The sequence below is a fragment of the Schistocerca americana genome, chromosome 2 (assembly GCF_021461395.2).
Source record: "Schistocerca americana isolate TAMUIC-IGC-003095 chromosome 2, iqSchAmer2.1, whole genome shotgun sequence".
Lineage (NCBI taxonomy): Eukaryota > Metazoa > Arthropoda > Insecta > Orthoptera > Acrididae > Schistocerca > Schistocerca americana.
The window spans coordinates 66612599-66638691 of record NC_060120.1 but is presented as its reverse complement, the minus strand read 5'-3'; the positions used below and the strand labels follow the sequence as shown (position 1 = coordinate 66638691).

At 40.8% G+C, this 26093-nt stretch overlaps 1 protein-coding gene across 2 annotated transcripts; it reads right to left on the bottom strand.

The window, feature by feature from the left end:
- Nucleotides 1-316: 316 nt before the first annotated feature.
- Nucleotides 317-25649, bottom strand: LOC124595392. 2 transcript variants are annotated; one of them, XM_047134115.1, is made up of 3 exons: nt 25372-25649; nt 19876-20057; nt 317-1068 (listed from the first exon to the last, which is right to left on the bottom strand). In XM_047134115.1, exons 2-3 carry the CDS (start codon nt 20039-20041, stop codon nt 656-658), a joined length of 579 nt encoding a protein of 192 aa, XP_046990071.1. In that variant the 5' UTR covers nt 20042-20057; nt 25372-25649; the 3' UTR covers nt 317-655. The 2 variants fall into 2 exon arrangements, with proteins under 2 accessions (XP_046990071.1, XP_046990072.1); XM_047134116.1 differs by having other exon boundaries at nt 25456-25649.
- Between the last annotated feature and the right edge of the window lie 444 nt (nt 25650-26093).

The window sequence follows — 26093 nt, the reverse complement described above, 5'->3', positions numbered from 1 at the left end:
TTTTTCCACTGCACAAACTGTACAGCACAACTACAAGTGCTGAAAGAGATACCATACATTTGGTAACAGTGTTGCCAGATTGCCACTCTTTAACGTCCTTTTTCTGCAGATGTATTCATCAGACGAAACTTTGTGAGAGACATTTTTTTATCGCTGGCACGTGAGGAGTCAAGCTACGATGCCCGAGCGCACGAATTTTGCTTCACCCTTATTCTGTATTATATTTCCTCTGTCTGGTAGATTATATTAAGTAGCATATAATACACAATGAAGTGGTAAATCAGCCACCAAAGGAAGCGTAAGATCAACACTAGCCTCACTTTATCAAATAATTTATTTTAGGGCTTACAAAATATGCTTCACAGAGTTCTTAAAACAGTAAAATGATATTCAAAATATATCCATGAATATTAATTTCAAAATACATTTCTTGTTCATTACAGCTTGGATTACACCGACTGTTAAGAGCATACATATGAAAATATTTACCAAGTGAGGTAGTGAAAAACTCTTTAATGTGTTTTCATATGATGATGCTGCAAAGGGCATAAAAATATGTTCCTCAATTCAACAAAACATGTCAATCAAACAGGAATCTTCATTAATGGATGTTAGGCAACCATAGTGATGGTGTAAATTTTCAAATATCAGGTAATCAGTCTTTTACAGCTCTGGCAGTGAACCAGTTAAAAAAACAAAGACCAACTGTGAAAAGTTCCACAGCTGGCATATCAGCAAAGGTACCACACGTACCAATAACAAAAAAGTTTGCTGCATAACAAAGGGCAGCAGCTAAAGCATAGTAATTTCTTGCCACATAGCCTATGTAACACACAAAAAGTAAACTTAAAATTAAAGACATGTCAGACATATAGTCACTTGGTTTTTTACTAACATAATAACACACAACAGGAAACACTGCTGCTACTATATTCATAAGTGCAAAGTTGCCATCATAGCCATAATAGAGATGAAGCTCTGTTGCCAAGCATGGGAAACACAAGGTTGAACTCAGAAACAGAATATTGTTATACAATGTTCTCAACTTATGTCCATATTGTGGGTTACCTGCAACGTAAAACCATAATATTAAAACTGAAGAACTGCTTATGTTGTAAGAAAGAAACAATTTTTACTAATGATACGACAAACTTCTATTAAATAGTAACCACAAAATACATTGGTTGCTAAACGAAATAGCAGTCTACCTTATAACAAACCACAGAAACTAAAAAACTACTTCATGAGTAAGAAAGCAACTGCAATGTGTGTCACATTCACACAGATTGTTTTAAAAGAGGTACAGAAAAATGTATCACGCTCAAAATAAACCTCTTTCAATAAACTTAACATGATATATTAGAAAGTTAGAGGATTTAAAAAAAGTTTATGACCTTCTTGTCTGTTTACATGATCTATAGCTATTAAGTCTGAGGACCAAATATATCTACATAAATAAAAATTCATTGCCGCATATTTGGAAGATCATCACTTGAGAATGGCTTGGCTGATTTTTCTTCTGTTGTGTTCATAATTGACATTACAGGGTTTGCATGAAAGACAATTTTTGGAAAATCCACTGGAAAAATCAGAAATCTGGATGGTATTTTTGTATGAAAATTTTAATTTAAGAAATGTGATGGTCAGTTTACAGTTCTGCAGTTATATGTTTTCATTTTTAAAAAATGTGATATTCAGTTTGACAGTTCTGCTGTTGAATGCTTTTATAACAATACCAAATTCCATATTGAGTATTAATATTTTGCGAAAAAGAGTACATTTGAAAGTGACACTTGTGTGTGTTATTGTTGGTGATCATATCTTTGGTGTGCTGTGAAGATTGAATTGATGTTAGTTGTGGTAATTTAGTATGTTGCAATCATGAAATTGTTTTCGTTCATGGTTTATTTCTTTGGAAAAAACGCCACCAGTGAGGCATTGAAATATTGGTCAGCATTCATGCTTTGGAAGCCAACTACACGATTGTTGAGTCAATGATACTGATGAAGAGCGTATAGAAGTCTAGAGGCAAATTGAATATGAATTTCTCAAGTGCAATCCATTATGCATCCAGAACGATGAAAGCAGTCAAGATTGGCTCACCCAGGTGGAGCTTAAGTGCAAAATAATTTGGAATGTAGACCAAACAGATAGTCAAACATGTGTTATTGGTGGAGATCATATCTTTGGTGTGATGCAAAGATTAAACTGATATTAGTTCATGGCAATTTGGTGTGTTGCAAATTTTCAGTTTGCAGTTTATTTCTCCAAAAAAAAAAAAAAAATGCCACCAGTGAGGCTTCAAAATATCGGTCAGCATGCGCAATGCAAGCCAACCACATGTGTGTCAAGTCAATGTGACTGACGAAGAGCACAGACAGCGTTTAGAGGCAAAGTGAATAATTATAATACAATAAACACTTTCTGTTAAAACCAACTGAGAGAAAGAACAAGCTAAGCTGTGCTGTGAAAATGTTTGGTTTTGTTTTTCTTTTCATAGTCATTTTTAACAGAAAACAGGAAAGTTATCTTAATGGGTAACTTTACAATCCTACCTGTTTGTAGATTAAAATCATGCCATTAAAGCTCCTATCCTCAAAGATCCAGCAGTTGTAATGGTCTCCCTCATAGCCTGTAATGATTCCAACCAATTTACCGCTTCGTTTTGACTTCTGCTCCCAATCAAGGTTCCGTTTGCAATAACAATAAATAAGGTCAGAGACATGGAGGGAGGAGGATATGGAGAGACAAGGGAGAGGAAATGGATATGAGAAGGGGGAAGGACATGAATATAAAGAAGAGGAAGGGGGATATGGGTACAGAAAGATGAGGCAGGGAGGGATGGGTAGAGAGAGTGTGGGACACAAGATGTAGAGGGAGTGGGGGAGGCTGACAGGCCAAGACAGGTTGGAGGAAAAGGAGTTGGACAGAGACAGGGAGGGGGGAGGGGGGAGGGGGAGGGGGAGGGGGAGGGGGAGGGGGAGGGGGAGGGAGAGGGTGAGGAGGAGGAGGGGCAAAGGAAAGGGGAGAGGAGGAGAGGGATAGAGAGAAGGTAGGAGAAGGAGATTAGGACATACATACAATTCCCATACATATTTGGCAATTGCAAAGCATTGTTGAGTTTGCTAGCTCAGGGATACATATGTTAAATACAACATCCTACAGAAGCCTGTTCAAGGAACTAGGGATACTAACTACTGCTTCCCAGTACATTATTCCTTAATGAAATTTGCCGTGGGTAATCTATCTCTTTTTCAAACCAACAGATCAGTTTACAGAATCAGTCCTAGAAATAAGAATAATGTAAGGAGTAAAGGGAACAACTTATTGAATAGTACAAGTGTCGAGTCACTGAAAGACACATAAGCAAAAGTGAGAAGTTTGCTAGTTTTCAGATGGAGCTCTCTCTCTCTCTCTCTCTCTCTCTCTCTCTCTCTCTCTCTCTCACACACACACACACACAGACAGAGCTTGACTGGGCTGAGGGGTTGTGTTGGAGTGGGGCTTGACTGGGTTGAGGGGCTGTGTTGGATGGACTGGGTGAAGGCAGAAAGATGACCGTGTTGGAGAGCTGCGGGTGATAGCTGTGAGGGAGAGGCAGTGGGAGGTCAATGGGATTGGAATGGAGCACTAGCACTGAGGGAACTTGTATCCAGCAGCCAATGACAGGGAGGTGAGGTTTAGAGGGGACAGGTAGGAAAAGGAAGGGAAGACTCGAGGAAAGAGGATATGGCTCCATGATGTGTGAAGTTAGGGTCTTGGGGCAGGGTTAGTAGAGATTGAGACCATGAGGATTACGGAATTGAAGATGGGTTGAAAGGACAGTTCCCATCCACATAATTCAGAGAAGCTGGTGCCTGGGGGAGAGGGGGGAGGACCTATCTGGCATGGGTTTGAAGTAGCCATTGAGATCAAACACACTGTGTTCAACAGTGTGTTCTGCCACTGGGTGGTCAATTCTACTCTTAGCCATAGTTTGGCAGTGGCCATCCATTTGGGTGGACTGAGAGCTGATTGTCATATTCACATAAAATTCTGTACAAAAGTTACAGCAGGACTGTTATATGAGTATGATGTGACTGCTTTCACAGGATGCCATGCCCCTGATAAGATAAGCAACACGACTGCAGAAGGATGTGCTGGGTGTGTGTATTGGACTGATCTTGTGGCAAGGGTTCAGGAGGGGGTGAGACATGGATGGCTGCTTCAAACCCCATGCCACTGTCATCCTTCACCCCCAACTCATGTATTCAGTTGCATTGCAATACATCACAGTCAAAGGGTATATTTCCAGATAGACTGAATCTTGCTACTGCCAGATCCCTTAACAAGAAAAGTGGTAACAGAGATACAAATCATTCTACTTCCATACTCTGTAAGCCACCATATGGTGCATGGTGAAGGACAACATATACCACTGCTAATCATTCCTTACCATGTTCCACTCACAAATGGTGTGTGGGGGAAAATGACTGACTGTATGCCTCCACATGAGCCTCAACTAGTCTTATCTCACCTTTGCAGTCCTTACGTTAAATGTACATTAGAGGCAGTAGAATCATTCTACAGTCAGTAACAGATGTTGGTTCTCTAAACTTTCTTAATAATGTTTTACAAAATGATCATCACCTTCCCTCCAGGGATTCCCATTTGAGTTCATGGAGCATTTCCATAATACTTGTATGCTGATTAAACCTACAAGTAACCAATGTAGCAGCACACCTACGAATATCTTCAATGCGAGGGTTCCCCCCCCCCCCCCCCCCCCCCCCCAAATCCATCCCGGTGCAGATCAAAAACACTTGAGCAGTACTCAAGAACGGGCCTCACAATAATGTTTTATACATGATTTCCTTTATATTTGAGCTTCAGTGTCCTAAAAGTCACTCAGTGAGTAGAAAAGCTGCAGGAGAGTGAAGCACTGATAAATAAACTACCACACCTGGTGCACACTTGGCACCATTAGAACTTTTGGGAAGAAAAATAGTGGCTGAACTCTATTACCTAAACTAAAATGGCCATCTGATTGCCAAGAAAAGCTCACAACACTCACGAGCCTAGTGGAGCAATGACTTAAAGTTAGTACTGAACAGAGGTTGAAAAAGCATAATGTATTGGACTGCACATTTGAATTGCATGTATGTGATTTAGTGGTGGTATGGACTCACGGATGTAACAACAGACTAAAAAGAAAAGTGGAAAAGTTTTGTTATAGGAACAATGGACTGTGGGAAATTATTGGTAAGTCACACCCTGAAGGTGTTCTCAAAGTTCCAGACACAGGTGTAGTTAAGGTATTATACAATAGAGTGCAGGGTAATGCATGCTAACAACTGTAAAGAAATATCATGTGGCATAATGCATCCAGAAAAAGAAAGATGTAACTTGGCTTCACATATTTCACGTGAGAAAGGAGACGATAAATCTTTGATGTTGCAGAACAGATTATTATTATTATTATTATTATTTCTTTACTTTCTCAGACGTCAAGTCTTGATCAAGCGTCACTTTCTTTTAACTGTACGGTATATGTTATATTGCATTTAGGAACTTTCGGGTAATTGAACATGTATCAATAATTACACATTTCTGTAGTTGTATATATAAGTTTGGATGTAGCTGTATTGCATTGATGTACTGGTGGATATTGTGTGGGATGACTCCTGTAGTTGATAGTATAATTGGTATAATGTCAACTTTATCCTGATGCCACATGTCCTTGACTTCCTCAGCCAGTTGGATGTATTTTTCAATTTTTTCTCCTGTTTTCTTTTGTATATTTGTTGTATTGGGTATGGATATTTCGATTAGTTGTGTTAATTTCTTCTTTTTATTGGTGAGTATGATGTCGGGTTTGTTATGTGGTGGTGTTTTATCTGTTATAATGGTTCTGTTCCAGTATAATTTGTATTCATCATTCTCCAGTACATTTTGTGGTGCATACTTGTATGTGGGAACGTGTTGTTTTATAAGTTTACGTTGTAAGGCAAGCTGTTGATGTATTATTTTTGCTACATTGTCATGTCTTCTGGGGTATTCTGTATTTGCTAGTATTGTACATCCGCTTGTGATGTGATCTACTGTTTCTATTTGTTGTTTGCAAAGTCTGCATTTATCTGTTGTGGTATTGGGATCTTTAATAATATGCTTGCTGTAATATCTGGTGTTTATTGTTTGATCCTGTATTGCAATCATGAATCCTTCCGTCTCACTGTATATATTGCCTTTTCTTAGCCATGTGTTGGATGCGTCTTGATCGATGTGTGGCTGTGTTAGATGATACGCGTGCTTGCCATGTAGCGCCTTCCCCTTCCAATTTACTTTCTTCGTATCTGTAGATGTTATGTGATCTAAAGGGTTGTAGAAGTGGTTATGAAATTGCAGTGGTGTAGCCAATGTATTTATATGAGTGATTGCTTTGTGTATTTTGCTAGTTTCTGCTCGTTCTAGAAAGAATTTTCATGAATTGTCTACCTGTCCATAATGTAGGTTTTTTATGTCGATGAATCCCCTTCCTCCTTCCTTTCTGCTTAATGTGAATCTTTCTGTTGCTGAATGTATGTGATGTATTCTATATTTGTGGCATTGTGAGCGTGTAAGTGTATTGAGTGCTTCTAGGTCTGTGTTACTCCATTTCACTACTCCAAATGAGTAGGTCAATATTGGTATAGCATAAGTATTTATAGCTTTTGTCTTGTTTCTTGCTGTCGATTCTGTTTTCAGTATTTTTGTTAGTCTTTGTCTATATTTTTCTTTTAGTTCTTCTTTAATATTTGTATTATCTATTCCTATTTTTTGTCTGTATCCTAGATATTTATAGGCATCTGTTTCTTCCATCGCTTCTATGGAGTCACTGTGGTTATTCAATATGTAATCTTCTTGTTTAGTGTGTTTCCCCTTGACTATACTATTTTTCTTACATTTGTCTGTTCCAAAAGCCAAATTTATATCATTGCTGAATACTTCTGTTATCTTTAGTAATTGGTTGAGTTGTTGATTGGTTGCTGCCAGTAGTTTTAGATCATCCATGTATAGCAAATGTGTGATTTTGTGTGGGTATGTTCCAGTAATATTATATCCATAATTTGTATTATTTAGCATGTTGGATAGTGGGTTCAGAGCAAGACAGAAACAGAAAGGACTTAATGAGTCTCTTTGGTATATTCCACGCTTAATCTGTATTGGCTGTGATGTGATATTATCTGAATTTGTTTGGATATTAAGTGTGGTTTTCCAGTTTAGAAACTGTATCAATTTAGGATCTACTTTGTATATTTCCAATATCTGTAGTAACCATGAGAGGGGTACACTATCAAAAGCTTTTTGGTAATCAATGTATGCGTAGTGTAGCGACCTTTGTTTAGTTTTAGCTTGATATGTCACCTCTGCATCTATTATCAGTTGCTCTTTACAACCTCGTGCTCCTTTGCAGCAGCCTTTTTGTTCTTCATTTATAATTTTGTTCTGTGTTGTATGTGTCATTAATTTCTGTGTAATGACTGAAGTTAATATTGTGCAGATTGTTGGTAGGCATGTTATGGGGCGATATTTTGCTGGGTTTGCTGTGTCTGCTTGATCTTTAGGTTTCAGATAAGTTATTCCATGTGTAAGTGTATCAGGGAATATGTATGGGTCTGCAATGTAACTGTTAAATAATTTAGTTAGATGTGAATGTGTTGAGGTGAACTTCTTTAGCCAGAAATTTGCTATTTTATCATTTCCAGGGGCTTTCCAATTGTGCATAGAATTAATTGCTCGGGTGACTTCATGTTGCAAAATTATCACTTCAGGTATTTGTGGTATCATCTTGTATGAGTCTGTTTCTGCTTGTATCCACCGTGCATGCCTGTTATGTTGTACCGGGTTTGACCATATGTTGCTCCAGAAGTGTTCCATGTCTGTTATGTTTGGTGGATTGTCTATTTTTATGTGTGTGTTATCTATTGTTTGGTAAAATTTCTTTTGGTTTGTGTTGAATGTTTGGTTTTGTTTCCTTCTATTTTCACTTTTTTTGTATCTTCTAAGTCGTTTGGCCAATGCTTGTAATTTCTGCTTTTTTTCATCTAATTGCTCTATTGCTTCTTGTTGTGAGATTTTACCTAACCTTTTTCGTTTTTTGTCTGATATTTCATTTCTTATAAATTGTGTTAGCTGTCCAATGTCTTTTCTCAGTTTTTCTATTCTGATCTGTAGCCTGTGTTGCCATGCTGGTTTTGTAGGTTTCTTCTGTGTGTTGGTTGGTTCTGATCTCTGCCTAGTGTGTATATGTAGTGTAGTGAGTGCTCCTACATAAACCAGTAGTTGTAACTCTTCCATAGTTGTGTATTCATTTATTTTGTTGTGTATGATTGTGTTGATAGTTTTTATTGTTGTTTCGACTTGTGGGTTATTTGGTGGTCTATGCAAGAATGGTCTAATGTCTGTATTTGTGTCTTTGTATTCTATATATGTCAACTGAAATTTTTCTTCTATATCTAACATGTGTGTCACTTCATGTTCTATTTGTGCTCGTTCTGGTGGCTGTCTTAAGATTTCGTTTTCCTCTGATTGTTTAATTGATGCGTGTCGTTCTTTGTTTGTTTGCTCTGGGCTGTTTGAGTCCATTACTGTATTTTCTTCTTCTTCTAATTGCACATTATTTTGTTCCAGTATTTGTTGTACTTGTTGTTTGATGTTTTCTAATTCTGACTGGGGTATCCTGTTATTTTTTATTAGTACACGGATCTGATCAGCTAGTCGTTGTTCTGTTAAAAATTTTAATTCCGGGTATCTGGTAATAAATGTTGTGTATACTTGTGATCTGTATCCAGTTGTGTTGATTCCTAGGTTTGTTGCTTGGTAATAACAGAACATGAGGTGTCTATTAACTTCATCTGACCATCTCATCCTCTGTCTTTGTTTTCCTTCTAGGGTGGTTGCAGGAAGCATATCCTGCAAAACACCTCTATTTGGATTTAAATCATTTTCCAGTTGGCTAGCAGTGTCGTTACCATTGTGGGGGGGCATAGGATTCAAGCGTCGTTCCCGACCATGACGGCGCTTGTCCGAGGCTTCTTTAGTTCTGTCCTGAACCAAGTAATCACACTAAAAGGGGGGTTAGCCCTATTAGTGGTTTGTTCTTTTCGTCGCCTTTTATGACTGGCAGAACATACCGGGGGCCTATTCTTTTCCCGGGCCTCCACGGGGATTATTATTATTATTATTCTTAAGGCAGTGCCCTGACTCTAGAGTTAAGAGAAAGCTGATTTTTATACTTTTGTAAACCATTTACTCATTTATTTGCTTAGTTTCTGTGAATTTAGAGTAGAATGTTGAAAAACTGTCAGGTCATGGATAATAAAGTATGGAAAATGCTCACAATTATCAAATTCTAATGTGGTACCTATACCAGGTATATGAGCTTTTTGTCTAAATGCAATGGCCTGACACAATAATGAGTTACAAAACCATTAAGACTGTTAGTTGATTGGTTGGTTGATTTGAGGAGGGGACCAAAGTGCAAGGTCATCAGTCCCATGATCTGAGGAGGCAGAAGTCTAGGGAAGAACTACACAAACAGCAAACTCCAGTCAAGGGAAAGGGAAAGGGGGCAAAAGGAATGACAGGGCAGCAGGAAAATTAAAGAACAGAAAGGAGGAGGGGGGTAGGAGGGGAAACAACAACAGCAGGAGCACCTCAGAGAAACTACGTGGGTTGTGGCACTAACACTGCCCTCCACCCTCCTCGGTCCCCACACCATACCATGAACACAATACAATGGGCACACCACAAGGGGAAGAAGGCACCAGAAAAGGGGAAACAAAACGTGCCAGTCAAAACATAGGGAAAGGGGAGAGAACTAAGGCAGTGTGGAGGCAAAGCCAAGGCCTCCATAAGCAATTCCAATGCTAACTGAGGGACACCAGTTCCTGAGGGACATTCAGGTACTTACAGCTAGGAGGATAAACCACTTTCACAAAGAAAACCAAGGACAGATATAACCATGCAAGGTTCATCTGTTAATACCCGGAACAAGAAAGGGGGAGGGAGTATTTAGTGCGAAAGGCCAAAAGGTGTGGGAAGTCCAGCAAAATATGGATCATTGTGAGGGGGACCCTGGAACTACAAAGGCAGGTGTGGGCGGGGTAGCACTCACTGCAGAGTATAAAACCAGGGGTCAAACTAGCACAGCTGATATGAAGACGGCAGAGGATGGTAGATTCCCACCGGGCAAGGCAAAGGGAAGAATGTCCCATAATGAGAGTCTTCTCAGTTGCATGAAGTTCATTAGACAGGGGGTAGACCCCCTCCCCCTAAGAGTCGGCACACAACCAAGTGAAAGGGGATTTGACGTAAAGCTGCACATCTGCCCCCAGACAGGTCAAGGAGAACAGGGGGGGGGGGGGGGGGGGGGGGTTGTAAGTTGTTGCCCCCCCCCCTCACCCCCCGGCCAGATGATTATTGGCAAGTTCATTACACAGGATACCCACATGGCCGGGAACCAAAAGGATAAACTGAACAGCACCAGTGCCAAGATTGATGAGAAGTCATGGATGGCAAAGTCCAAGGGGTTGCAGAAAAAACACTGAATGACAGTCTGAAGATCACTCACTGAGTATGTGAATAACAAAACTCAGGTAAGGAAAGGCCATTTAATACGGAAGAGGGCCCAGCAAGGGATGGTGTCCCATGCCGACAAAAGACATGAAGGCTTATACCATGTGATTGGTGTAAAAAACAACAGCATCCTGAAACACCTTTAAGAGCAGACAGAAAAACCAACAGCACTCTATTGGAGTGATGGAGGCTTTCAGACCCTGGAAGAGATCCATCTGAATCCAAGGTTGAGGAATGAAGCACGGGGGGATGGTTGGCAGAAAACGAGAGGAAGAGGACAAGGAGGGGAGATGAAAATCACGGCAGAGAGAAGTGAGGCAGAGCCCAACTGGTAAACCCACCTGAGGACAGGCAGACGGCAGGTGATGTTCAGAAGCCACAAAAAGAGTAGAATGGGAGGGGTGAGCAGAGGAAGAGCAAATAGTGATGGTATTTTAAACCATGAGCTGAGACCACTGAACCAAAAGGAAAGGGATACCTGTGTCAACTCGAAGACTACAGACAGGGATAGTGTGAAAGTCACTGATGGCTAAATGGATACCACAATGGCAAACCAGATCCAAGAGGAGCAGTGTGGGAGGGGCAGAAGATCCATAAATTTGACAACCATAGTCCAGATGAGACAAAACTAAAGCCTGATAAAGGCAGAGAAGAGTCAAATGATCCATGTCCCAAGAGATGTAAGCAAGGAAGCAAAGGACATCGAATGAGATTTTCACTCTGCAGTGGAGTGTGCGCTGATATGAAACTACCTGGAAGATTAAAACTGTGTGCCGGACCGAGACTCGAACTCAGGACCTTTGCCTTTCGCTGGCAAGTGCTCTACCAACTGAGCTACCCAAATATAACTCACGCGCTGTCCTCACACCTTTACTTCTGCCAGTACCTCATCTCCTACCTTCCAAACTTTACAGAAGCTCTCCTGCGAACCTTGCAGAACTAGCACTCCTGAAAGAAAGGATACTGCAGAGACATGGCTTAGCCACATACTGGGGGATGTTTCCAGAATGAGATTTTCACTCTGCAGCAGAGTGTGCGCTGATATGAAACTTCTTGGCAGATGAAAACTGTGTGCCAAACCAAGACTCGAACTTGGGATCTTTGCCTTTCATGGGCAAGGTAGGAGATGAGGTACTGGCAGAAGCAAAGGTTAGAGGATGGGGCACGAGTCGTGTTTGGGTAGCTCAGATGGTAGAGCACTTGCTCGCAGAGTGAAAATCTCATTCTGGAAACATCCCCCACGCTGTGGCTAAGCCATGTCTCCACAATATCCTTTCTTTCAGGAGTGCTAGTTCTGCAAGGTTCGCAGGACAGCTTCTGTAAAGTTTGGAAGGTAGGAGATGGGGTACTGGCAGAAGTAAAGGTGTGAGGACGGTTTGTGAGTTGTGCTTGGGTAACTCAGATGGTAGAGCACTTGCTCACGAAAGGCAAAGGTCCCGAGTTCGAGTCTTGGTCCAGCACACAGTTTTAATCTGCCAGGAAGTTTCAAAGGACATCGAGTTTATGAAAACAGCCAACGTTCAGATGTACGGCGTGATGGCGCCAAGCTGTGTCGTAGCCTTATGAAGTAAGCTTGTTGACAAAAAGAAGACCCAAGTAATGGAATGGGGGACCACTGTCAGGTGTTGGGCATCAAGATAGAGGTCTTGATCAGGATGGACTGCAGTAAGGTGACAGAAATGCACCACCGTCAACTCAAGGGAAGAGAATTGAAAATCATGCAAATGTGTCCAAGCAGAAGGACACTGGACGGCAACCTGGAGCTGTTGCTCTGCAGAGGTCACCAAGTCGGATCTAGCCCAAATACAGCAATAATCCACATACAGAGCGGGGTGCCAATGGTGCAGCAGATGTCACAAGTCCATTAATAGTGATGAGAAAAAGGACACTTAATACAGAGCCCTGAGGAACGCTATTCTCCTCGGTGTGTGTAGAGCTGAGAATAGTGCCAACCTGCACTAACAACAACCAGTGGGGCAGGATCTGAAAAACAAAAATTGGGAAGGGGCCCCGATGATCTCACTTATGGGGGATAAGTAGGGCGTGATGGCACCAAGCTGTGTCGTAGCCTTATGAAGATCAAAGAAAATGGCAACAAGATGGCAGCACTGAAAAAAGGTCAGCTGAACTGCAGTTTCCAATTGAAGCAGATGATCAACTGGAGACCATCCCTTTTGTAAGCTGCTTTGGTAAGGAGATAAAAGGTCCCAAGACTCATGGATCCAACTGGACAGACGAGACACCATCCATTCAAACAGCTTGCAGGGGACACTGGTTTGACTGACTGGCTGTAACTATCAAGGGACAATGGATCATTGCTGGAATTAACAACATGGACCACAATACTGTCTCTCCACTACAAGGGGAAACTGCCTTGGAGCCAATACAGTTACACACCAGGAGGAGATATTGACATTGTGAAGGATTGAGGTGTTGAAGCAATTGGTTATGGATGGAATCGGGGCCAGAGGCTGACTCATGGGAAGAAGAGTGAACCAGTAAAAAGTTCAGTGCAGGATTCCACCTGACAAGGGATAAAATGTTCAGCCCACTCTTTCCAGAGGAGGGAGGCCACTGCATAGGAAGCTGATGCTGATGCCATTGCAGAATGGGTTGTGAGCTGTCCTGCAAGAACTGATGGGATCCGCACATGGCCGGGAGTGGAAGAATGCTGCTGACAACCTTGGAGGGTGTGGCATGTAATCCACAAATGTGACAAAGGGACAGAAGAACATAGGGAGAAGAAGAAGTGCTCTTAAAATACCCACCTGCTCTGTTTCAACAAGTAACAGGCTCTGGCATGAAGACATTTAAAGGAAATAGGAATGGCAGAGGACAGGTGCCACTTAAGATGTTGCAATGCACAATGGAAATCATAGATAGTGGTGACAATGGCCGTGCTCCACCATGGAACTGGTTGGCAGTCAACAAGGCCTGTCTAGTGGGAAACGACAATGCCGGCGGCAGAAATGACCTTATGGACAGGACATGAACGACTTCATCAATACAAGCTGACAAAAAAGGTGTCAACATGGCCTGGGAGGTATACAGAGGCCAATGAGCATGATGGAAAGCCCAGCGCGGTAACCTGGTCCTTAGGAGGTGGAAAGGGAAGGAGAGGATCAGCAGGAAGTGGTCACTATCACAGATGTCATTATGTGGCAACCAGTGTAGGAAAGGAAGGAGGGGAGGGGATGTGAGCAAAAGAACAATGGCAGAGAAAGAGACATAAGCAGCACTAAAATGAGCAGGGGAACCATCAGTAAGAAGGCACAGGTTGTAGTCTGCACGAAACTGGTCAATGAGGAGCCTCCAACTAGATGAAAAATCCCTGCCCCACAAAGAGTGATGGGCATTAAAATCCCCAAGGAGAAGGAAGGGAAGGCAGAGTTGCTGAAGGAGGGGAGTTAGGGCAGTGGGTGTAGGTGGCCCATCAGGACAGAAGTAGATATTGCATACCATGACTGCGGAGTCCAAGTGGACCCAGACAGCAACTGATTCCAGTGTTGTACGAAGGGGGATCCATGTACTAATAATGTCCATATGGACCAAGTGAAAACGCCACCGGAAGCCCTCAAAGGGTTGACCTGTTTCTCACAATGTGCAGAACTCTACATCAACATCTACATTTATACTCCGCAAGCCACCCAAAGGTGTGTGGCGGAGGGCATTTTACGTGCCACTGTCATTACCTCCCTTTCCTGTTCCAGTCGCGTATGGTTCGCGGGAAGAACGACTGTCTGAAAGCCTTTGTGCGCGCTCTAATCTCTCTAATTTTACATTCGTGATCTCCTCGGGAGGGATAAGTAGGGGGAAGCAATATATTCGATACCTCATCCAGAAACGCACCCTCTTGAAACCTGGCGAGCAATCTACACCGCGATGCAGAGCGCCTCTCTTGCAGAGTCTGCCACTTGAGTTTATTAAACATCTCCGTAACGCTATCACGGTTACCAAATAACCCCGTGATGAAACGCGCCGCTCTTCTTTGGATCTTCTCTATCTCCTCCGTCAAACCGATCTGGTATAGATCCCACACTGATGAACAATACTCAAGTATAGGTCGAACGAGAGTTTTGTAAGCCACCTCCTTTGTTGATGGACTACATTTTCTAAGCACTCTCCCAATGAATCTCAACCTGGTACCCGCCTTACCAACAATTAATTTTATATGATCATTCCACTTCAAATCGTTCCGCACGCATACTCCCAGATATTTTACAGAAGTAACTGCTACCAGTGTTTGTTCCGCTATCATATAATCATACAATAAAGGATCCTTCTTTCTATGTATTCGCAATACATTACATTACTCATGAAGGGTCGGTGTGTAAGCATCAATAAAATGAGATTTCTGGAGAATGGCACAAGCTGCTGAGTAAAAGGAAATAAGGGATTGCAACTCCAGTAAATGGAGGTAGTACCCATTAGAGTTCATTGAATAAGCATGGAACGGCACCTGGAGGGTTAGACATGAGAATTTCAGGAGAGAGGAAGAGGAGAGGGGGAGGGGCTGGGTTGAGGATGAGGAAAGAACATAACAGAGACAAAGTTAGATGACATCAAGACAGGGTGAAGATGGTCATATTTCTAATATGCCTCAGGGTAGGATAAATGATCAAAGGACATATACTGCTGTATCTCCTTTTCCTTCTTATAAACTGGGCAATCTGACAAGTGTAGAGAGCGACAGTCATGAAAACTAACAAACACAGGCAGCAGAGAAAACATTAAGATCTGATAAGTAGTATGTCTACAATATGAAACCCAGTATAGAGCTTCAACAAGGCATTATGATGCCCTTAAGGCAATATGGAATATGTAACGAGGATGTATAGTTTCATGCTGGGGTAATTAGAATTGGTAGCTTTCTTGTAGATAAAGTAGAGTATTGTAATGTGTGACCTTAAGCTACAAGTACCACAGGAATATTCAATTGTTGGGCTAGGTGAGAAAATCATAATGTGATGTAGTAAGCGGAATGACAGAGTTGGGGATTCAGAAGGGTAAACAAATCACATGAAATCACTTGCAGAAGCAATACATCCAAAGACCAAAGTGTCATTCATTCTAGGCTGGACTGGGTCCAATAGAATGTAATTGTGGTAGTTAGTGCAAAAAGTACATCTAACTTCAAGTTAGGCTCATGTAATGTATAAACTGTTTACAAGCACCATACGATAAAAATTGTTATGCCAAATTAATAATCTGGCAATCGTAAGTAGACATACAGAGGTGTGAAACTAATTGCCTCATTCCAGATGTAAGTTTTTCAAGTCATATTCTAGTTTATTCAAATACTGTTACAAGGAACGTAACACATTAAGACTTAAAATTAAAACAAGTAGACTGCCATACTTGTAAAATAAGGAAAGGAGTAATTTAATAAGACAAAAGGAAATCCTGAAGATGTATAGCCGTGAGAATATACTAAAGAAATGTACTGGGTTACTAATCTACTGATCATGTCATTTCAATGACAATTTATGAATAAACATTATTGGCATACAATTCATTTATACTAATTAAATTCTACTATTTATTAAGCAAGATCCTAACTGTCAGAATTTGCATCATTAGCTAATAATTAGCAGCAAGAGACAGATGTGAAATGAAATGGAGAGGGAAGTAAAATGAATCTATTTAACAGGAGCACTGTCTCACTCTCCATAGGCTTTCCTGAACCTGTATTCTCGGGCATGTCAGTTTGATAGCAGTGTTCACACAACTTACAGTCAATACACTATAGTATTGCACTAAAACAAGTTACAGCTCAGAGTTTACAATCACAAATCATTAGTATCATACAATTAATTCAGTGAAATTATCTGTCAGAATATCCATCACTATCCAATAATTAGGTGGAAAAGAGTGAAGTAATGCAAATATATTTTTGCTGACATTAGGATAGGTATTATCTTACATGCTATCGTCAAGACAAATTTTTGCATTTTTCAGGGCTCTGGTCATGAATATAATTAATAAGTCACCTACACAGAATAAAAAGAAGAGTGTCCATTCACATGAGGAATAATGTAGAAATACAATTAGTGATGACTCGTAAATGAACAACTGTTAAAAGATATTTTTTTCTGTGATAACTAATCGAATGAACAGTTCCTGAATGATGTGAGCACACAATGTGTATCCAATGTGGTATATTAAGTACAAACCAAACTGCTTTATGATTCCATTTATGGTCTAACTATTAAGAGAGAAATGCTTGCAACAAATTTTTGTAATGGAGAAAAAGATAATATAGTTGATCTTGTCCAGTTTCATGGGAGTTGTTAGTTTAACTAAACCAAGATAACTGAGCTCATTTCAAAGCTAATGAATTTAAGAGTGGATTGCATGCATGACTAATTAGAAAGGCCATATTATAGTCTCATTCAGAGGCTAGGCAGAAGTTACTATTTGACTAGCTGCACTCTCCACTGGCTTTCCTAGTAGGGTGTTCAAACCAATTTTCGGGGCCTAGGGGACAAAGCTGGTGGTGTCTATTCTGTAAGACTCATAAACAGCTCTGTCCTTGTGAAGTACCCCCTCCCCAGGGAGGAGTCCCGGGCTGGTTAGTATTGGGAAGGGTAGCTGTCTTTCAGTGTGTCTGTCTTTTTTTCTTCGGTTGTAATATTACTAATCTTAATTTTCCTTTCTTACTTCTCCTCGTGGGGTACCTTTTCTATCACCCCTCTTTCAATATTTAAATGTTCCATTCAGTGAACCCTTTGCAATGTCCCCCGTTTATTTTTGACAGTCATGTGAAACCATAAGTACTTGATTGTATGTAGTCATGTGATTCCCCTGCAAAGTTGCTGTTGTCTGTTTCTGGAGACAGCAGTGCCATTCTTGAACCACATAAATGATTTACTATGGACATTGGCAAATGTGATATATGCTGATGGCATAAGTATAATGATAAAGGGCCAAATACACTCCTGGAAATGGAAAAAAGAACACATTGACACCGGTGTGTCAGACCCACCATACTTGCTCCGGACACTGCGAGAGGGCTGTACAAGCAATGATCACACGCACGGCACAGCGGACACACCAGGAACCGCGGTGTTGGCCGTCGAATGGCGCTAGCTGCGCAGCATTTGTGCACCGCCGCCGTCAGTGTCAGCCAGTTTGCCGTGGCATACGGAGCTCCATCGCAGTCTTTAACACTGGTAGCATGCCGCGACAGCGTGGACGTGAACCGTATGTGCAGTTGACGGACTTTGAGCGAGGGCGTATAGTGGGCATGCGGGAGGCCGGGTGGACGTACCGCCGAATTGCTCAACACGTGGGGCATGAGGTCTCCACAGTACATCGATGTTGTCGCCAGTGGTCGGCAGAAGGTGCACGTGCCCGTCGACCTGGGACCGGACCGCAGCGATGCACGGATGCACGCCAAGACCGTAGGATCCTACGCAGTGCCGTAGGGGACCGCACCGCCACTTCCCAGCAAATTAGGGACACTGTTGCTCCTGGGGTATCGGCGAGGACCATTCGCAACTGTCTCCATGAAGCTGGGCTACGGTCCCGCACACCGTTAGGCCGTCTTCCGCTCACGCCCCAACATCGTGCAGCCCGCCTCCAGTGGTGTCGCGACAGGCGTGAATGGAGGGACGAATGGAGACGTGTCGTCTTCAGCGATGAGAGTCGCTTCTGCCTTGGTGCCAATGATGGTCGTATGCGTGTTTGGCGCCGTGCAGGTGAGCGCCACAATCAGGACCACATACGACCGAGGCACACAGGGCCAACACCCGGCATCATGGTGTGGGGAGCGATCTCCTACACTGGCCGTACACCACTGGTGATCGTCGAGGGGACACTGAATAGTGCACGGTACATCCAAACCGTCATCGAAACCATCGTTCTACCATTCCTAGACTGGCAAGGGAACTTGCTGTTCCAACAGGACAATGCACGTCCGCATGTATCCCGTGCCACCCAACGTGCTCTAGAAGGTGTAAGTCAACTACCCTGGCCAGCAAGATCTCCGGATATGTACCCCATTGAGCATGTTTGGGACTGGATGAAGCGTCGTCTCACGGGGTCTGCACGTCCAGCACGAACGCTGGTCCAACTGAGGCGCCAGGTGGAAATGGCATGGCAAGCCGTTCCACAGGACTACATCCAGCATCTCTACGATCGTCTCCATGGGAGAATAGCTGCCTGCATTGCTGCGAAAGGTGGATATACACTGTACTAGTGCCGACATTGTGCATGCTCTGTTGCCTGTGTCTATGTGCCTGTGGTTCTGTCAGTGTGATCATGTGATGTATCTGACCCCAGGAATGTGTCAGTAAAGTTTCCCCTTCCTGGGACAATGAATTCACGGTGTTCTTATTTCAATTTCCAGGAGTGTATATCCATACAAAAGCAGTCAGGAGAATAATTAAACAGATTAACAACTGATCCTAAGCACTTTAAACTAGATGAAAATTCATGTGAGAAGTTCCAAAACATTTTGATAAATAATAGACTTCTGTGACATCAAACTGTTGAAAAATTAGCCAAAAAGCTTAGTTCTGCCAGTTTCTCCCCCCCCCCCCCCCCCCCAATTAGAAATGCCTCTCACTGTGTTGCTGAGTTGCACTGCAGATAGGAATGCTAGCATGCTTCCACTTATGTCACATGACATAATCTTCTGGGGCATTACAGCTATAGCCAAAAAATGCATTTTTTTCTACATAAGTATTCAATCAGAACTAATGGGCTGATAATAATAAATAACATGAAAGAAAAGAATTTGGCATTCGTGTGCTGCATGGCACTTGGTGAAATTCATAATTGATCCATGAAACCACAGCAGAACATGACAGGAGAGATGACCTCTAATTCTAAGCTGTGAGCCGTTTTTAGACAATGCTTGGCTTGTTTTTATTGTTTATGTCAGGCAAGCAACCTAATACAATGTCTTGCCTTTCACTGACATGCAAACGTAATACACAACTCTGTACCTATAAAAAATCTGTATTTGCTATTATTTATTTTGTTTCTAAACAGTATCTCATATTTTCTCACCTTCCCTCTCCCTCTTTCCCTCCCTCCATTCCCCCCTCTTTCTCTGTACTCTTCTTCTTAATTCTTTAAAAAGAGTAGGCCTATGGCCCTCTGCTATCGACATACAGCTAGTTATTTGTATCATTAAATGAAAATACCTCAGCACATAATTTACAAAGAATTCATCTCTACAGCTGTTTTTTAAAAGAGTGAAGAAGCAAACAGTACAGAGACTAGAGTAAAATTATCGTAATCTAAAGGTAATCAAAAAACAAAACAACTTACCAAATCTGAATATGCCCAAAATGGATAATACAAGTAATGGTACAAATGTTCCATATATCCATTTGTAAGGATATTCAGTAGCATTAAATGTAGACTTCAGAGCCCACAGAGTTGAGCCAGCTAGTAAAATGTGTGTAAATGCTGTTGAATAATGTGTTTCAACCATTTTTCAGTTCCAAATTCTGTAAAAGTAAGAGACTGCAATCAAATGATGCACTGATACTCCATGCAACAGTACAGGAATATGAATAAATGACAGAGAGTAAACATGTTGAAATCCATCCACTAAATTTTATCATGAGATTCAAGAGGTCATAAATATGGGTACAGGTAAATTGGCTGTTGGTATGGCAGAAGTAACCTGATACCAACATACGAAATGACAACCTCCCAAATTTTTATTTAGTGAATAGGAAAATGGAGACCAATATGAAAATTCATATGTCTGAAATATGTCCTGCATTAGAAACAAAATTTTTAGGCCTCTGTATACAGAACAACACAAAGTGGCAGACACATTAACACAACTAAAGCAGAATAAAGTATGCACCTCATGCGTTCTTACATACAGCACAAGCACAGAGACTGTTTGCAGTGGATACTATGCAGTTTCATAGTGTAAGCTATATTGTATCCTTCCCAGGTCGAGACTCTTCACCTAGCTCACACATTTTCCTTAATTGGAACAGAGCTGTGAGAGTAATGCACAGTGCAAAGCCAACAGACAGCTGCAGGCTGCTGTTCCAAAAACTGAATAAAAGAGCAGTGCCTTCCAAATTTAGACTATAACCTTCATAATATTTTTTTTTTTGTAAACGGCCATTTTATCACCATCTGAGCTGTAATTACAGCCATTTAGAAACTCTTGGATGACTGTGGTTACCAATAAAGAAAAATTTTTAAATTTTGTTCAACTATGATTGCAACTTATTACAAGATGTACAGAGTAGAGCCATCAGTCACAGCTGCTGGCTATGGAGAAAAAATTAATTCAGAGAAATGTTCAAGTAAAATAAAAACATGACAGTCAAAACTTATGAACATATGACTTAGATCACCAAATTTCCTGTACATTGCTGCCATAAAATCAGTTCGATTAACACAAAAAGAAAAATGTTTGTGGCAATATCAATATGAAAAAAGTGGGAATGGAGATAACATCAATAGAACTAGAGCACAATCCTGGACTGAAATGGATGGTGTTGAAAATCAGCTGCATCATTTTCAAAGGAACTATACCACCAGCATTTACCTTAATTGATTATGGCGACACCCAAATCCAAATGATGAGACAGGGACTTCAACTCTACTAACTCCAAATACAAAGACAAGGCCTTAACCACTGCATCAGTACTGGTACTCATTATCAACATGTCATCCACATTTCAAAATCAGAATTTAACGAATATTTGAAATGCACAAGTAAAATGAGAAAATGATTAGTATTTAGACAACAGTGGTCCTTAGTATAAATGTAATGTGGATATGGCATACTCTGGTCGGGAGTCCCCTTTCAGGGAGTTCGGCCATCTGGTGAAAATCATCTCATTTGATGCCACTTTGTCGACCCGTGTGTCGATGATGATGAAATGATGATAACAACAACACAACATCCACCACCCGAATGGAGCAACTCTCCAACTGGGCCAGGAATCAAAACCGGGCCCACTACAACTGACGTTTTTTATTGTATATCATCGCATGATTTGGAGGGCCAGTCAAGATGTGAAATGGTGCCTGACAGTTCATCAGACCAGGAGCATAGGTGTGTGGCTCTGTCAACAGGGCTGTTCCTATCTTCAAAGATGTGGGTGTCCACAGCACATCCCTCATGAAGATGTAGAAGCTGGGACAACACTTAGTCACTGAAAATGTTGAAATAAACATCCTGGTCCATGTTCATGGGAAATTGAATGAGTGGGCCCATGTCATGTTCCAAAAACATCTAAAAAATACCACAGAACCACCTCCGGCTTGGATTTGCCCTACACACATTGCAGGCTGAAAACTTCAGCGGACCATCAGTGCACTTGATGCCTTGTGTTACTTGAAAAGAGCAAAATTGTGACTCTGCGGACAACATTAAATGCTTCCCACCAGTCCATTACCACACAGTTCTATTTGGCTCACTGAACACATGCAGCTTTATGTATTACTGTGATCAATGACCTTTTGTGCGGTACCTGCCCACTGAATGAAGTTCCCTTCTTAATGTTCACTCAAAAACTGACTGAAAAGGATTTGCATTCACTGACAGCAACAATTCCTGGCAGTTTGAAACTGACTGGCATTGACAAGGTGGCACATTCATTTCTGGTTCCAGCCAAGAGTGGTACACCATTTCTTATGTACATGTTGGACAGTCTGTGTTGATACATCAATGAATTTGGTAACTTAATTCCCATAAATTGGACAACTTTATTCTAGTGTAGTCATGGGTAAATCCAAATACAATAACTCTTTTCTGCCAGTCTGTCACAATGACCAATTTTACTGTGCTGATTCATATTACCTCAGATGTCTGTGAACTGGACTTCATAAACATTCCACAAATCCTGTTCACGCAGAAGAAAAAGGAACTACAAGGAAAATGGAAATACGGAAGCGTCCGATCCCGTCCGTCTGCTTTGACTCATGACATCACAAATATGGCGGAAACAAAAACAAACACACACACTTTCCAGAAGAAGCCTAATGACACTAACGGGACAAGCACGGGAAATGGGGTGTTTTGGGTGGGTGGGTGGGGGGGTGGGGGGGCAAACTAAATATAAACAAATTTAGACGCCTTGCGTAGCTACAACGTGTAAGTGAAGACAGCCATGCACGAATACCCACCCACCTCCCCAGGGGTCGTAACCCCTGCGACCCATAGAAGATAAAGATGCTTCAGTAGGTGATTAGTGTTTTTTGTCTTTTTAAAAAAAAATCTCACAGGATAGAACGAACAGATCAGAAAGATAAATATAATAAACTAAAACAGAAACTGGAGGAAACAGATAATTAAAATAAGTAATAAGTGTTTTTAAATTTAAAAAAAAAAATCTCACAAGATAGAACGAACAGATCAGAAAAGTAAATAAAATAAGATAAAACAGAACTGGAGACAGCTACACTCAAACCAAACTCCGCATCATCATGACATCACACACGACAACACCCTTACGTCACGGGTCAAAGCCGACGCGTGGGATCAGACGCTTCTGTCGACCCAGGAAAATTCCTCCATTTACTCAGTAAATTGTTAACTGGCACAATAGTTCCTCCACATGGTGGCTTGCATACAGTTTTTTGTAGCCCAAAACTGATATGTCTCTCATTTGTGATAGGGACTGGATATGAGAGAAGTCTGTCAATGGCTAGATATGAAATATGACTCCTCATTATGTACTGCTATATCCTATTAAGAACACAAGAATGTTATTCTGAATTCAAGAAAATATCTCCTACATTGATGTTGCGAAATTTGACAGACAAGATCTACTATTACAGAAATCAAACACTGGTAAATCTATAATTATTGATGCTGTATTTCCTCTGTTGTAGGGCCTAAATTTGAAGGTAATTTACATGAAAAAAATAAATTATCACAATAAATTCACATATGAAATCCATAGAATGACGAAAGAGAGTGTGGGTCCAATCATATATGTCAGACCCCTGTAAAGATTCAAAACAAGTGCAATTTTGAAACAAAACTTTCACAGCAATGAGGAAATCAGCAGGTTTTTAATCAAAGACACAAAGGTGGTGGGTCACAGATCAGTATTAAATATTTAGAAATGTTGGATGGAAATGGTGCAAATTATGCAAGAGTAGTCACTCGGAATTGCAATGTATGGTCATAGAAGGGTATTACAAAGGACGGGATAAGAAAAAAATATAAATTTTGGGGTGGATATGGCAGAACGAACAGGTAGCACTCAGTATAAAGTGTTTCAAGTATGGTAACCACGCCAACCAGTCGAGCTTCTCCTAACAACGTTTCACATTAAAGCTGCCCCAAGAACCAAAATGTTTATCTAGCTGGAAACCAGTATGGGGATAAATGCAAATACAGTAGTTTATTTTAATCAATTCAGTGTATGCATGTAACCCCAAGTTATGTAAAAGGAAACTAAAACACCCTTTATTCACATTATATTTTCAGTTCTTTGTTTTGTTTTACATAACCCCTCTCACTATTTTTCTTTCCTAACTGATGATAATCCCTATAAATGAATTTGTTTATCCTCCTCTTACTGTGTCCATTATAATCAATTCTGCGATTTATTACTAGCCTAAAACCGCTATTTAGTTTGTTAATCAGTTTGAAGCAGTAACTGTCATATCACTCTGTATTAATAGAAAAAAAAGCCACAATTTTGGAGGTTTCTTATATAGTTCTATTAACAAAGACTGAAACGATCATCATTGATAAACTACATATTGAAGAAAGTACGGAGAGCTTTTGCAATCAGAGACTTTCACAAATACTGAACAGTTTCAAGATTATGAATCCCCGTATTTTAATCACGATGAAGTCACATGTCATCACTATTACATTCCAACGATGATTCCTGTGAAGACTTATATTTACAATTAAAAATCATAGAAATCTAAAATTTCCTTTATCTGTAAACGAGGAACAGGCAATGTACACACGTGCAAGGATAGAACCCCAAGATTAAACAGTAAGAAGATTGGCTAAAATACAATTTGGAACTCACTACTTTATTAAACTACTACATGTAGCCTATATGGTGGAAACAGAGAGAACCACATCTGAGTTGCACCAAATAAGAGACAGGAGAAAATGTACAGCAGTTCTACTGTTCACCAGACTTGAGACTCTTCTCTTTCAGTCAAAAAGGAGTGCTATGGGGCAAACATAAGGTAGCAAACTACATGTATCCAATATGGCATTGTAAAAATTGTAATTTTAATATTACACTAACATAGCTGCGTTCAACAGAGGTATGCAAAATAGCAGGTTGATGAGAATAATTTTTGTTTAGTTCTACCCCCCCCCCCTGCCGCAAAACACAACGTTGGAATCAACTGGAACAACACAATAAGCACCGACTCCTACATCATATCGCAAGGCAACATACTTCGGTATCAATTACTCGTATGGAAGATAGGAACTTGTTTGATCTAAATCTAATTTATGAGGTACGAGAAACTGCACAGATTTAACGGGAAAAAGATACATGAGGCAACGTGTAGGGCGGGCTCTATGTCAACATTCTTCCATATTCTTCATCGGCTATTTTATTTCACCTCGGTACTCTTTCTCGGGGGCTCTATTACATACAACTTGAAAATGCATACGAGCGCAAAAAAAATTTATCTCTAACGAACTAATATACATCCATTAAACAGAACCTTATTAGAAATTAGAATTGGAAGACGTAAAGCTTATGAAGTGCCGGAATTTCATCAGTGATAACATTGATCACTGTTCTGTCACTAAAAAGATCTGAGAGAAAGTAAACGATTCTGTGAAAGGCTTACTTTCTTTAGCAGCTGGGGCTTAGTCATCTGTGATTGTACGTCCCTTGCATTACACGAGAACATGCAAAACATAACAATATTTACTTGTCAGTACAAATCCACAGAGGAATATGGAACTACAGACTTTCTGTATTAACTTTATTAACAACGTCTTTAAGAGAATGGTACTCCAAAATAGACTGCTGTTTGACAACTGTCACAAATCACCATGCAGCTTATAGGCCGCTCAAGTTTATTCTTAGCGTTAGCACAAGTGTATCGATACTTGAGAGTTGAGACTCAAATTAAGCTCCAAAGACCTTGTAATAATAACTCGCCTCCCAGGAGATACTGCAGGCGCGGGATATTTTGAACCTTTATTTGTGATGGCTAAAAGGTTTGTATGCTAGAAGCCAATAAACAGGAAAAAAATGTTTTGAACCTCGGCGATAAGAGTGTGCTAAGTTAGTAGTAGTAGTAGTAGTAGTTGAACAGTATTATGGCTTGTAAGGATACAGACCTAACATTATATATTTATTGGGGCATACATACAATATTTGAAACTTGTACATACACCCTCAAAATATTTGTTAGTCTTAACTGTACCGTCTACACATTCCAGTGGAAACGCAGAAAACAAATGAAGAACTGTGCAGTATTGTTTGCACAAATAAATTCGGGAAAGGAACCAATACTGAAAAGTTTCAAGATTCTGAATCTCTGCATTTTAATCATGATGTCCC

Coding starts and splice junctions, on each gene's coding strand:
- LOC124595392 (XM_047134115.1), bottom strand. CDS start 20,041: ATGGTTGAAACACATTATTCAACAGCATTTACACACATTTTACTAGCT. Junction 1,069..19,875: donor TTTGGGCATATTCAGATTTG/GTAAGTTGTTTT, acceptor TTTACGTTGCAG/GTAACCCACAATATGGACAT.